The 12,185-nt window shown below is 47.9% G+C and overlaps 2 protein-coding genes across 2 annotated transcripts; both read right to left on the bottom strand.

Annotated features, from left to right (window-relative positions):
* Positions 1-5,940: 5,940 nt before the first annotated feature.
* On the bottom strand, positions 5,941-8,114 carry LOC101771247 (anthocyanidin 5,3-O-glucosyltransferase). The gene has a single exon (XM_004969807.3). It carries the CDS (start codon positions 7,540-7,542, stop codon positions 6,124-6,126), a length of 1,419 nt encoding a protein of 472 aa, XP_004969864.1. The 5' UTR covers positions 7,543-8,114; the 3' UTR covers positions 5,941-6,123.
* Positions 8,115-9,650: 1,536 nt separating this feature from the next.
* On the bottom strand, positions 9,651-11,480 carry LOC101770862 (anthocyanidin 5,3-O-glucosyltransferase). The gene has a single exon (XM_004969806.4). The coding sequence runs from the start codon at positions 11,161-11,163 to the stop codon at positions 9,772-9,774; it is 1,392 nt and encodes a 463-aa protein (XP_004969863.1). The 5' UTR covers positions 11,164-11,480; the 3' UTR covers positions 9,651-9,771.
* Positions 11,481-12,185: the final 705 nt, after the last annotated feature.

The raw sequence follows: 12,185 nt of genomic DNA, 5'->3' as shown, positions 1-12,185 counted from the left end.
AGTTGGTTTCTATCAGCCTCCATTCTGATGAAATTGCAAAATCTGATATGGAACTGAAATAATAACCTGATTGGTTGATGGTCTGTTCTGTTTTCCCACGATTTTAATCTGCTACTTCTATCTGAGATGCTACACACAGTGGTGACGAGATGGAGGGGGAACGAGATGGATGGATTCTGGTGATTGGATTATGATCTAATTAAGAGAGATGGTTGGAGAAGGAGGGGGACTTTGGTGGCTTAAGTGTATATTGTTTTGTTCAACTAGAATTCTAATTGACAAGATCAACGAGTGCCAAATGTTTCGATCCTGCAAACAATTTTTGTGCAACCATTTGCTTTTGTTGATCATTTCCTTCTTTTTCAGGGCAAACTACTATTGTAGTTAACAATGGGCTTGGCTTAATGGTCCTGAGTTCTGACGACATAGAGAGACAAGACTCGTGGTGATGAGCACGGTGACCTGACTTAAACAACTTTGGTACACTTCCTCTCTGTTGCGTCTATGTTAACCTCCTTGCCTTTTACTGTTCTCATCACAACCATGAATCACAATTCACAAGAATGAAGAACTACAACATTGTATTGATTGCAGCCATGGTGTGTTCATGTCAAATACTATTGGTCTATGGCTGATTGCCCAGTTCCTAGGTCGCACCAATGCTTTGTTGCTGCTGTCCATATCCAGACAGCAACATGCATACAACCTCTGCTCAGTTGTTTGACGTGTTGACATCTCTACAACAAATGACTCGACTGATTGATTAATGATGGTCTGTTCAATTTTCTCACAATGTTAATCTATGATTTCTATCTGAGAACTGAGATGCTACACATAATTGTGATGCCCACAGCTCTGAGGTAATATAAGTTGTCGATGATGATGGTCTGTTCAATTTTGTCACAATGTTAAGCTGCGGATACTTGTGCTGCTGCTCTAATTTTTCTTTTTGGGAAAATGGTGTTGCAGCCATGGAGAAGAATGTGTTTCCTGATTTAGAAAGAGTACATCAAGAAGAAAATGACCTGTGATCTATTGAGTTATGTCTAAAAATGAAACTCATTGCCTGGAAGGTTCAGATTACGGAGGAAGCATTCTTGTGCTTGGTGAACTTATGGAGCCAGGCTTAGTATACACTCCACTCATTCCATCACAGTAAGTTTCTTCCCCTGGAATTGCTTTGGGTGTAACACTTCAGATATTTGCATTGCCATCTGACCGTGACAGCTTTAATATGTAACATATATACTTATCAATCGTGACACCTAACAATATAGCTTTGTTTATGTACTGTTGGTTCTTGAACAACCATTTTCTTGCATTGATAGTTCTCCCAATACCATAATCTATTTGCTCATATGTAACTTGCAAATCACAATCGAACTTATCTAACTCTTTGCATTTTTGTGTTTCTATACGTGCTCTTAACATTCATATTTATGTGCTGGGTAGGCAGTAGGATGGTGCTTAGTGTCTAGGCAAACTAGCAGACCACCTTTTTGAGTGGTAGTTTGTCTATCAACGGAGGTCTTGCTTTTGTGTCTAATAATTATAGTACATCATCAATCCTACACTTTATAGTAAAGGGAGTCTCAATTGTTCTAAAAAATAACCTGAGTCTAAACATGTGTTGTTTATGGACAACATGTACCGCTTCAAATGCCATTTTCTGGTGAAAATTATTAGCAGTGCTCAACTTTCCTAATGGCGGCATCAATAATGGCTTCTGCTGGTCATCTATAATGGTGTGCATCTATAATGGCTTCTGCTGGTCATCCTCAGGTCTAGCACATAGTTTTAATCCAGAGGCTCTACTTTGAAGGCGAGTCTCAGTTGTGTTTGTCTTGTAATTCATGTTTGCAGTCTTTTTGAATAGAACTTGTATTGTGCTCTCCCAACTGACATAATGCTTAAATGTAAATCTGAACTATATTGTTTATAATACGCGACATAGGTTTTGGGAAGAATGAAACAATATATATTTCTATGGGAGGGAGAAAATAATAATGACCAATGTTTTGTATCGCTTGAGTTATTTTTGTCTAAAGTCTTAAGGCCATAGATAGTTCTCGTGTAACTGATTTGGGTTTCATTTGTTTCCCATATACTTATCCTAGTAAGATATATTATTACATGTAGTTTGACCCCTAACCTCTCATCCCCGTGACCCCACGTCACCCTCCGGGTAGCTTCTATGGAAACCATTTGTTGCCGCTGGCTCAGCCCCACCTCCTCGTGCCCTTGCCACTGCCCGAGCGCGCCACCAGAAATCTGCGTGAGCGTGAGAGGAAGGTGGCACCGGGGTGCTCTTCCTCTCCGCCCAAATTAACTTCCCCTAGGCTCTATAGTAGCAGTCAGCCGGTGTTAGGGTGGTGGATCTAGCCGCTTGCAGTCCATAGCGACTCCTGGAGGTGGCGGTGGACCGCTGGTTGCGGGGGCGATGGCGGGCGGGCAGGGCACAGTGGGGGCCATGAGGTAGGTAGATGACCTGACAAGAGTCAGTCGCGGCGCGTTTAGCATGGGTACAAGCGCTCGGCGGCTTGCAGAGGTGTGCTGCCTAAGGGTGGCACGGTTGTTTCACTACTGGAAAACTGAGCATTAGTCCTAACCCTTAGTACCGGTTCTCCATTCAGTACTAAAGGTCACTCATTAGTACCGGGTACTAATGGGGCTCCTTTAGTACTGGTTAGAGCTACCAACCGGTACTAAACGAGCTCCCACTACCCCGTTGCCCCATCCGCTATCTTCCTCTCTGTCCTTATCCGTCTACTAAAGAAGCTCCCATCCCTCTCTCCCCTATCTTCCTCTCTGTCCACTCTCTCTCTCTCTCAGCACCGCGACAAGGAGGAGTGACGAGGCCAAGGGCAAGTGGCGGGAGGATAGCGGCCGGGGCAGGCGGGAGGGCTTCGAGGGAGGCGGGTGGGAGGGCGGCGGGGGCCGAGCGGGAGTGCGGTGGGATTTCTATTTTATTATTTTTTAATACCTTTTAGTACCGGTAGTACCAATACCGGTTGCGTAACCGGTATTAGAGGGGGTTTACGAACCGGTACTGATGAGGCTTTCTCAGCAGTGTTTGAACCTCCCCTGAACGTGGAGGTATCACTACGGGAAGTGGATAGCGAGCGGTCACGGCATGCGGCAACGATGGCCTTGCAGAGGCGGTAGAAGAGACCATGTCGTGGGGCGCTCATAGTGTCAGCGGACAACTTTTGGGTAGTGAGGCCAACATCTTGCCATCCCTTTCACGGTGTAAGGCGGGAAGTGGTGGGCAAAAGTCCTGTCCGGCACCCACTAGGGTCGATGACGATGATACACAAGGTGAAGTCTCTTCCTCCGAAGCGTCACTGAGGTACCTCTCCCCTTAATCTGCGAGAGTCTTTGGAGGTGAGCTCTGCCTATGTTCTGCTAGGAGAGCAGTGGCGGCGCTCGGCGTCGTATTCCTTCCTGAGGACACCTCTAGAAGATTGGATGTGCGATCCTCAGCTAGTATGGGATGTTAGCCACTTTTCTTTGACCGGGCGTTTCGATGAGGCCTTCGCCTTCTTAGGTCTACTACTTGCTTATGGCGTGCGGCCGATGTTCTTGGGACGAGCACGCTGAGGTGGAGTTGGCGCTGCTTCGTGTGGGGTGTGATGAAGCTCGGCAACGATGACACATCGCAGTCTCCTTCTACGTGTCCTGGTGCTATGTGCATGGATCAGCGATAGGGGCGTTTCACGTCCACAGTGTGGAATCGGAGTTGCTTGTTTGCTTTAGCGATGAGCTCGGCAATGATAACGCATGGTGGGCTCCGTCAATGTTGGTTGCTAATGTGTTTTGGGATAGTTGTCAAGGTGGTCGTGTTCAAATTTTTCACTGGTTTCCCTTCAACTAATCGTGCGGTTGTGCGGTTCAGGCCCAATTTTCCTTATAATCCAGATCAATTCTACTCTTCTTAAGTGAATTCAGGAGCTCCCCATCCTTTTTGAAGGTTCTTCGAAAAGAAATACATGTGGTTTTACATTTCTCCTAACGGAACTGTATTCGAGAGGGATCCTTTAGAACATTGCAGCATGGTCGATGGAGACCGTAGAACATCAGAATTCTCACATTATTGAACCACAGTCAGGAAAAGTAGAACACAAATTAAACACAGAAGAGTGCGCTATTGCCAACATGAATATATAGTAGGGACGATCATCCATACTGCAGTACTATAAACTTCTCTCTACCGTGAATCACTTTAGCACAGGTCGAAATCAAGCATATCAATGCTTGTTCGTGAAGGAGGCTTAGCTTGTTTCGCATACCGCACATGGGTACCTCAAATTCCTCAAGAAAAAGCACCATTAACTCTCATCGTCCTTCAAGATTTTGCTTTGCCTGATATTTTTAGAAGAAGAGAATTGGGCCCGATGTGTTACTAGAACAAGTTTAATTTTTCTTTATTGTGGAACAAAAATCCCAACCCTTGTATCAATAAGGGATGCAGAAAGTCGTACCATGTTAAACTTGTATTGTCATTCAAACTCCTGTGGCTAAAAAGTAAGGATTACCATAACTATATCTACAACTCATGTAGTTAAACTCTCTAACATTAACTACTAATTTTTTTAAAAAAGTTATTAGACCATACAGAAATATTATAATTGTTTGCTATTAAAATATACTTCGTAACATTATAACTTTGTGAATTTTTTTATGACACTTGGTGCCGGAGAGGTACAAACATTTGCCCCTTCTATATGGTTCTTCCTCACATTATATCTCAACCTATCCACTTCATCAAATGAAAAAAAGGATTAATTTTCTTATATTTTTTCAAAAAATATTCTCCATTTTCTCAAAAATTATTTTACCTTAAATTGATCTTGTATTACATGGGTCTGAAATTATTCTACATTTTTCAAAATTATTATACTTTAAAATGATCTTTCCTTACATAGATTTGTGGTAAAAAAAAAGATCATTCTATATTTTCTTCAAAAATTAATTTACCTTAATTTTTACATGGGTATTCTTACATTTCCATAAAAGACTGCTTCAAAATGAAAATAAATGTTCTGATCTCACCATTGACTTTGCGTTAAGATCACTTCAAGTTGCATATGTGATATATAGTATTTCTTGCGTGGAAGATGTCTTCCTACTATGCCAAATTGCCAATGGAACCCTAGTGCTCGGCTCTGGTTTTAGGAAGTTTTAGCCTGCTGCTGATTCGCGCTTTCCATTTATGTTCACCTATGGAAATGAGGTAATGAAGCAGCAATAGCTTGTTTATCCATACTCCTTCTGTTCTGATAGTTTCATATAGTTTGTTCTAAATCAAAATTTGGTTCTTTTGGATATACATGCTGATCGATGGTACATTTCCGAAAATTAAATGGTTCTTTCTTGAGCAGCAAGCCTTATTCATGCATCATTGTTAACTGCAATGCCTCCCCTCCGTTCAAGTGGCTTTGGAAACCTTGGTGTAAAAGTAATTAAGCATGGTTCAGTAAATTTTGATGCAGTGCCTTCTCCCTCCTCTTGAAAGAAAGAGTAAACACAAGAAATTGCTGCGTCGGAAGAACATGATTTTGGAAAGTTACAATTGTATTCTCTGCAAATGAGCATTGGTTCATCAGTTGTTATTTCAGCCAGTGGTTTTTGGAGGCACTTTTGTGTGCGGTAGAATAATGCTCTATGTCCATGGCATGTTCTTGCACGTGCTGTAGAATAAGGCCATGTTTAGTTACCTCCCAACACCCAACTTTGGCACTATGCAAAAAGAAGATTCCCCATCACATCAAACTTGCGGTACATGCATGAAATACTAAATGTAGACGAAATTAAAAACTAATTGCACAGTTTTGTTGTACTTTACGAGACGAATCTTTTGAGCCTAATTAGTCAATATTTGGACAATAATTCACAAATACAAACGAAACGCTACAGTGTGCTACAGTGCTGGCACAGTAATTTGGCATCTCCCAATTTGGCCAACTAAACAAGGCCTAATGCTGTCTGTCCAGATGTTGGATCATCCGTGCCATAGAAACAGTATACTAAAAACTCTCTCTTTGAACTTTAGCAAAAAAGAAGATCCTTTCGAGATCGAAGTGTTTCAGCAATTTGACATTCATTGTGCGAGATAAACTCCCTTCACGATCGATTGACAGTCTCTAAATCCTCTAGGAATTCGACAAAAGCAGCATAAGACGAGCCCCCTTCCTTGAGCGCGTCGGCAGCTCTATCTTTCACCACCAGCACACGCTCTCTAAGCGCACGTCCGTCCTCCGATTCCATCACCCACCGAAGCTTCGTCTCCACCTCCTCAGCTGTCACCATCTCCTCGTCGTAGCCTCTCATCTCCACCCCAAGCTTCATCTCCTCCACAATGAACACCATGTTCATCCTCTGCTCCGCGTACAGCGGCCAACACAGCAACTGTAGCCCTGCCACGATGCCCTCCAGCGTCGAGTTCCACCCGCAGTGCGTGACGAAAGCTCCGGTCGCTCTATGGCGCAGCACGTCCACCTGCGGCGCCCAAGACTTGAGCACGAGCCCTCTGCCCTTGGTCCTCTCCAAGAATCCGTCTGGCAGGAGGGCGTCAAGGTCTGGCTCCCCAAGTGGCTCGTTTAAGTTTTGGTCGGCGCTGCGCGGGCTGCGCACGACCCATAGAAATCTCTGCCCTGATTTCTCCAGGCCAGCAGCGATCTCCTCGAGCTGCTTCTTCGGGAACGTGCCCAAGCTGCCGAAGGTGAGGAACACGACGCTGCGGTCTGGCTGCGCGTCCAGCCACCGGATGCACTCGTGCTCCTTCTCTCCGCCTCCCGAGACCAGCGGCCCGACGCAGTAGACCGGCGGCGTGGCACGGTATGGGACGCACAGGCCGTCCCTGAGCGCGCGCGCCGCACGCGTCTCCAGCGACTCGAAAGTGTTGATGAGGATCCCATTTGACTCTGGCATCCGCTGGAACATGCGGAGGACGGCCTTGGCTGCCTCGCTGTCCGTGAGAATTGCCGCCGGCAAATCGGAAGCTTTGAACGGAGGAGCGCCCGGCAAGGAGAGGACGGAGTCGCGGAACTCCTCTAAACTCATGGTCATGTTGGCTCGCACGCTCGGCATGTTGAGGAAGACGGCGAGATCTCCCGCGCCCGAGGCGTAGAAGAAGTAGGCGGGCAGCTTGAGCTCGGCCGCGACGTCGAGGGCGTCGGCGCAGAACATGTCGATGACGAGCGCGTCGACGGCGGGCAGAGAGCGGAGGAAGTCGCGGAGAGGCGCGTTCATGGCGCCGAGGTGGTCGAACATCTGGATGACGTGGTGCTTGGGGGTGTCGTCGGAGCTGGAACCGGCTGGTGGCGCGTCCGCTGCCAGCGGCGGCAGGACGTGGAAGGTGATGGAGGGGTTGGAGGCCGCGGCGCGAGCGACCGCAGCGGAGAAGTCGGGGGCCTTGACGGGCGGCTCGACGAGCGCGACGGTGACGGCGACGCCGTGCTGGAGGAAGAGCTTGGCCAGCTCAACCATCGGCGTGAGGTGGCCGACGCCGAGGCCCGGGTACAGAACCACGGTCTTTGTCATGCTCGACGACTCCTGCCGGTGTCTGGAACTCTAGACGACGTGAAACTTGTCGGTTTCGATTTGGTTCCGGAAAACAAAGCAGGGAGGCTGGGTATAAAAATGAGCGGGGGTCACGAATGAATGACAAAAACAAGTTGCATAGGTTGCATTTGAAAAGTCATCTTGGTACGGTAGGCCAAAGGCTTTGGTGGTGCTGTTGGTAGGGGACTTTTGGTTGAGATGATGGGGGAGGGTGTGCAAGTGCTGACAGCTTTGCCACAAGAACACGGACGTCAGCCATGACGCTTCCGCGGATATCTGGGGCTCTGACTGAGCATCCACTCGCCCGGTGGAGTGAAGCTTCCCTCCTCAATGTGATAGTGAGTTAGTGACTCGTCAACCGGCTGAAGTCGTGTCGAAGAAGCCAACGATGGCATGCCATTATGCAGCTTGTCTATGGATGCGACATGCGAGGTTGACTCGTGTCGTCCTGGCGCAATGGATGAGAGAAGCATTAAGCAGGGAGATTTGCATTTTCTACTAGGATACGGCGTCGATACATGATACGATAGAGAGAGGGAGAGAAACTTGGATCCACGGGGTGGACTCACATGGTCTGTTACATGATACATCATCAAATGTTTTCTTTAACAAAAAGAAAAATTATGTACATTGCGCCCCCCCCCCCCCCTACATGTTTTAGTCAAACGTGGGTCAGGTGACATTTCTTGCTAGTGAGTGCCCAAGTGGAACCGTTACGTTCTTTTTTACTACTATTCTAAGTCATTTTAAAAAAATTAAGTTTATAGAACAACATATTAATATTTATAGTATTAAATAAATATACTATCAAGATATATTTTATGATGAATCTAATACAACTAATTTGATTTTATAGATTTTGATGTTTTTCCCTAAAACCTTTGTCAAAGTTAAACAAAAATTACTTATGAAATGGGACGAATCTTGTGACGCTCATCTCTAAATCGATTCTAGAGGTAGCCTATAAGAAACCACCTCTAAAAATAAATATTTTCAAAGACGGAGCGAGGCAGCCTATAAGTAACCGCCTCTAAAAATACACATATTTTCAAAGACGGACCACTTATGAAACCATATGAGGCTCACACATTGGTTATGGAAAGCACAGAGGCTCACATAGTTGCGCATTATGGTTTAACAAATTATTTGCTACAAATCGTAGCACGTGATTTTGTCTTTTTTGCATAAGCTACGTATCTAAATATTTTTTCTTTTACATTTGTGTTTGGATATGCGTTTATTTTATTTTACTTGGACAATAAATTTCGACATTTTTTGGAATTATGGTTGCGTAAAAATGGTGTTGCACTGTCAGTCCATGTCTTGCCCGGCAGCCTACTTACACCACAATCATGTGTTGTACATGTTGGAACAAATATATATGGGCAACAATAACTAATGCATTGACGACTTCAAAATGCCATGACAAAAACGACGAATGTTCGTCTTAGATTGTTTTGATGCAAATAGATAGAATGGTTGTGCTACCTCCGGTCAAATATAGATGTCGTTTCAGACAAAAAAATAAGCTATACTCTGCCATGTCTTAGCGTCAAGTAAAATTGTAAAAACCATGCACCGGAGGTAGTACCTGCCATTTTCCGCCGGAAGACTTCGCTATTATCGTCCTTGTTTCTAATTGGGCTAACCTGTCGTCCTTTGCTCTGAGCCACGCGTCGCTGGGAGGAGGTTTGATCATGTCACGACCTTGAAGCCGCTCCGCCATCCGGTCGACAATTGTGCACCCATCGGCCTCATCTTCTTCATTGCTTTTGCCGTTGGATTTTTCCCATTATACCTTTGCTTACTGCCTCTGATCTGATGGCAAACTGAAGAAGATGGCATCTGCAGAGCATACCTGTTCTTGCACACGCATGAATGCATGGAACTATGGAGGCTTGTTCTTGGTTCTCTCCCGGTCTCCCATCCAAACCATATGATCCTTCCCTCAGGTTTCATCATTATCTTTTTTTCCTATTTTCTGCTTTCACTACCAGAACAAAACAGAAGAATAAAAAGAATCGGTGTTCTTAGAACAACAATGAAGCACAAAAAGAAGCTAAAAATAATGGTATCTTGAACATGAGTAGAGACGATGCATAACCATGTTGACCACTTTTTATTACTAGAAATCAAGCGTTAACAATGCATGTGTGAGGCTCAAAGTCTTCGAAGAATTAAACACGCATGCCGTGTGCTAAAACAAGATCATGTATCCAGATCCTTCAAGAATTCAACAAAAGCTGCATGAGATGAGCCCCCTTCTTTGAGTGCTTCGGCCGCTCTTTCTTTCACTTCTACCACCCTCTTTCTGAGCGCCTGCCCACCTTCAGACTCCATCACCCACTTGACCTTCGTCTCCACCTCCTCTGCCTTCACCACCTCCTCATTGTAGCCCTTCATCTCCACCCCGAGCTTCATCTCCTCCACGATGAACACCTTGTTCATTCTCTGCTCCGCGTACATTGGCCAGCACAACAAGGGCAGCCCCGCCGTGATGCCTTCAAGTGTCGAGTTCCACCCGCAGTGCGTGACGAACGCGCCGGTCGCTCTATGGCGTAGCACATCCACTTGTGGTGCCCAAGACTTGATCACAAGCCCGGTGTCCTTGGTCCTCCCCAAGAATCCCTCCGGGAGAAGGGCGTCGAGGTCCGGCTCCGGGAGTGGCTGGGCAAGCATGGCCTCGGGGTTCCGCGGGCTCCGCACCACCCATAGAAACCTCTGCCCTGAGTTCTCCAACCCAATGGCGATCTCCTCAAGCTGCTTTTTGGGGAACGTGCCCATGCTTCCGAAGGAGAGGAACACGACGCTCTTGTCTGGCTGCGTGTCCAGCCACCGGAGGCACTCGTGCTCCTTCTCTCCACCCCCGGAGACCAGCGGCCCGATGCAGTAAACCGGCGGCGTGGAATGGTCGGGAACGCACAGGCCGTCCCTCAGAGCGCGCACCGCCTGCGTCTCCAGGGACTCGAAGGTGTTGATGAGAATCCCGTCGGCCTCTGGAATCCGGTAGAGCGCGCGGAGGATGGCCTTTGCTCCCGGGCTGCCGTTCACAACCTCTTTGGGCAAGTCCGAAGCTTTGAACGGAGGAGCGCCGGGGAACGAGACGGGGGAGTCGCCGAGCCCCTCGTAACTCGTGGTCGCGCGAGCCAGGTTGACGAAGACGGCCAGGTCGCCGGCGGCCGAGGAGTAGAGGTAGTAGACGGGCAGCTTGAGCTCGGCGGCGACGTCGAGGGCGTCGCCGCAGAACATGTCGAGGACGAGCGCGTCGACGGCGGGCAGCGAGCGGAGGAAGTCGCGGAGCGGCGCGCACATGGCCTTGAGGTAGTCGAACATCATGACGATGCGGTGCGCTACCGTACCGTCGCTGGAGCTGGAAGAATCGTCAGCCGGAGCAGGCGGCGGCAGGACGTGGAAGGTGACGGACGGGTTGGAGGCCGCGGCGCGGGCGACCGCTGCGGAGAAGTCGGGGGACTTGGTGGGCGGCTCGACGAGCGCGACGGTGACGGCGGCGCCGTGCTGGAGGAAGACCTTTGCCAGCTCGACCATCGGCGTAAGGTGGCCGACGCCGAGGCCCGGGTACAGAACCACGCTCTTCTTCATCGCTGCCTCGACGGCTCAGGGAGTTGGGGCCCCTGCTAGCGAGGCTGCTACCGGTATGGCACTACGGCACTACCTTAATTAACCTGCACAAGTAGTGTGTGCTTGACTTGAGAGCTCTGGATTGAAATGTATGGCATGAGCCTATCTGTTTCTGGAATCGACGAGGACGCAGGAGATGGCGCTTCTCAGACGGAGCGCGGATGTTGATAGGACACTCCAAGTTGCATTTGGAGTCAAGTCTAGGTACGTAGGGCCCCGGAGCGGCGAGATGATCTCGGCAATGCTTTGGCCCATTGGCTGGGTAGTGAACGAGAGAGGTTGAAGTGAAGTCATGGACGAAAGAGCGTGGTTGATGGCTCATGGCTCCCTAGGCGTTCGTTGCTCGGCGCCACCGCGCGCCTCAACATCAGCCACAGGGTCCGGCACGTAGGGACAAGCCAAAGGACTGCAACCTTCGTGGTGGTGCCGCGGCGTGGTACGGTGGTGGACGGGTGGTGCAGAAGATGGGATGGGAGGTGGAGATTTTGGGCAGCGTGCTGCGTGCACCTGTGGCTGTGAGCCAGTGTGATCCGAGAGCATCAAAACGTCACCCGTGACGCCTGGACGTCCCGACTACTCGCGGGTGGACTGTAGCGGATACTCGGACATGCGGCAGTTCTCTTCGACCTGCCAACCAAACAAACAGAATCCAAGAGACCAGAGCTGTCGCGAACGTACGTTCGCCCAGCTGTTTCGCGCGGTGGACCCTGCCCAATTCTTGAGTCAGCGCCGGTGACATTCACGTGCTCGTCGATAGCAATGTGACAGAGGTGATTTCATCAATCTCGAGAATCTATTAGCTCAATCTTTTGGAAGTGCTTATAGGTAGAGCAGTTGCTTCATAGGGTCCTTAAGGGTTGACATATATCAATTGAGAGGATGATTTTCTGGCAAAAAAATTATATGGAAAATATGAATATCAATTAAATAAGGGAATTCCCTCCATAACATTGGAAAAAGCCCTCAGTGCTATGGTAATTAAA

Source organism: Setaria italica, chromosome V, assembly GCF_000263155.2.
Source record: "Setaria italica strain Yugu1 chromosome V, Setaria_italica_v2.0, whole genome shotgun sequence".
Classification (NCBI taxonomy): Eukaryota; Viridiplantae; Streptophyta; class Magnoliopsida; order Poales; family Poaceae; genus Setaria; species Setaria italica.
This window is presented reverse-complemented; position numbering and strand designations above follow the sequence as displayed.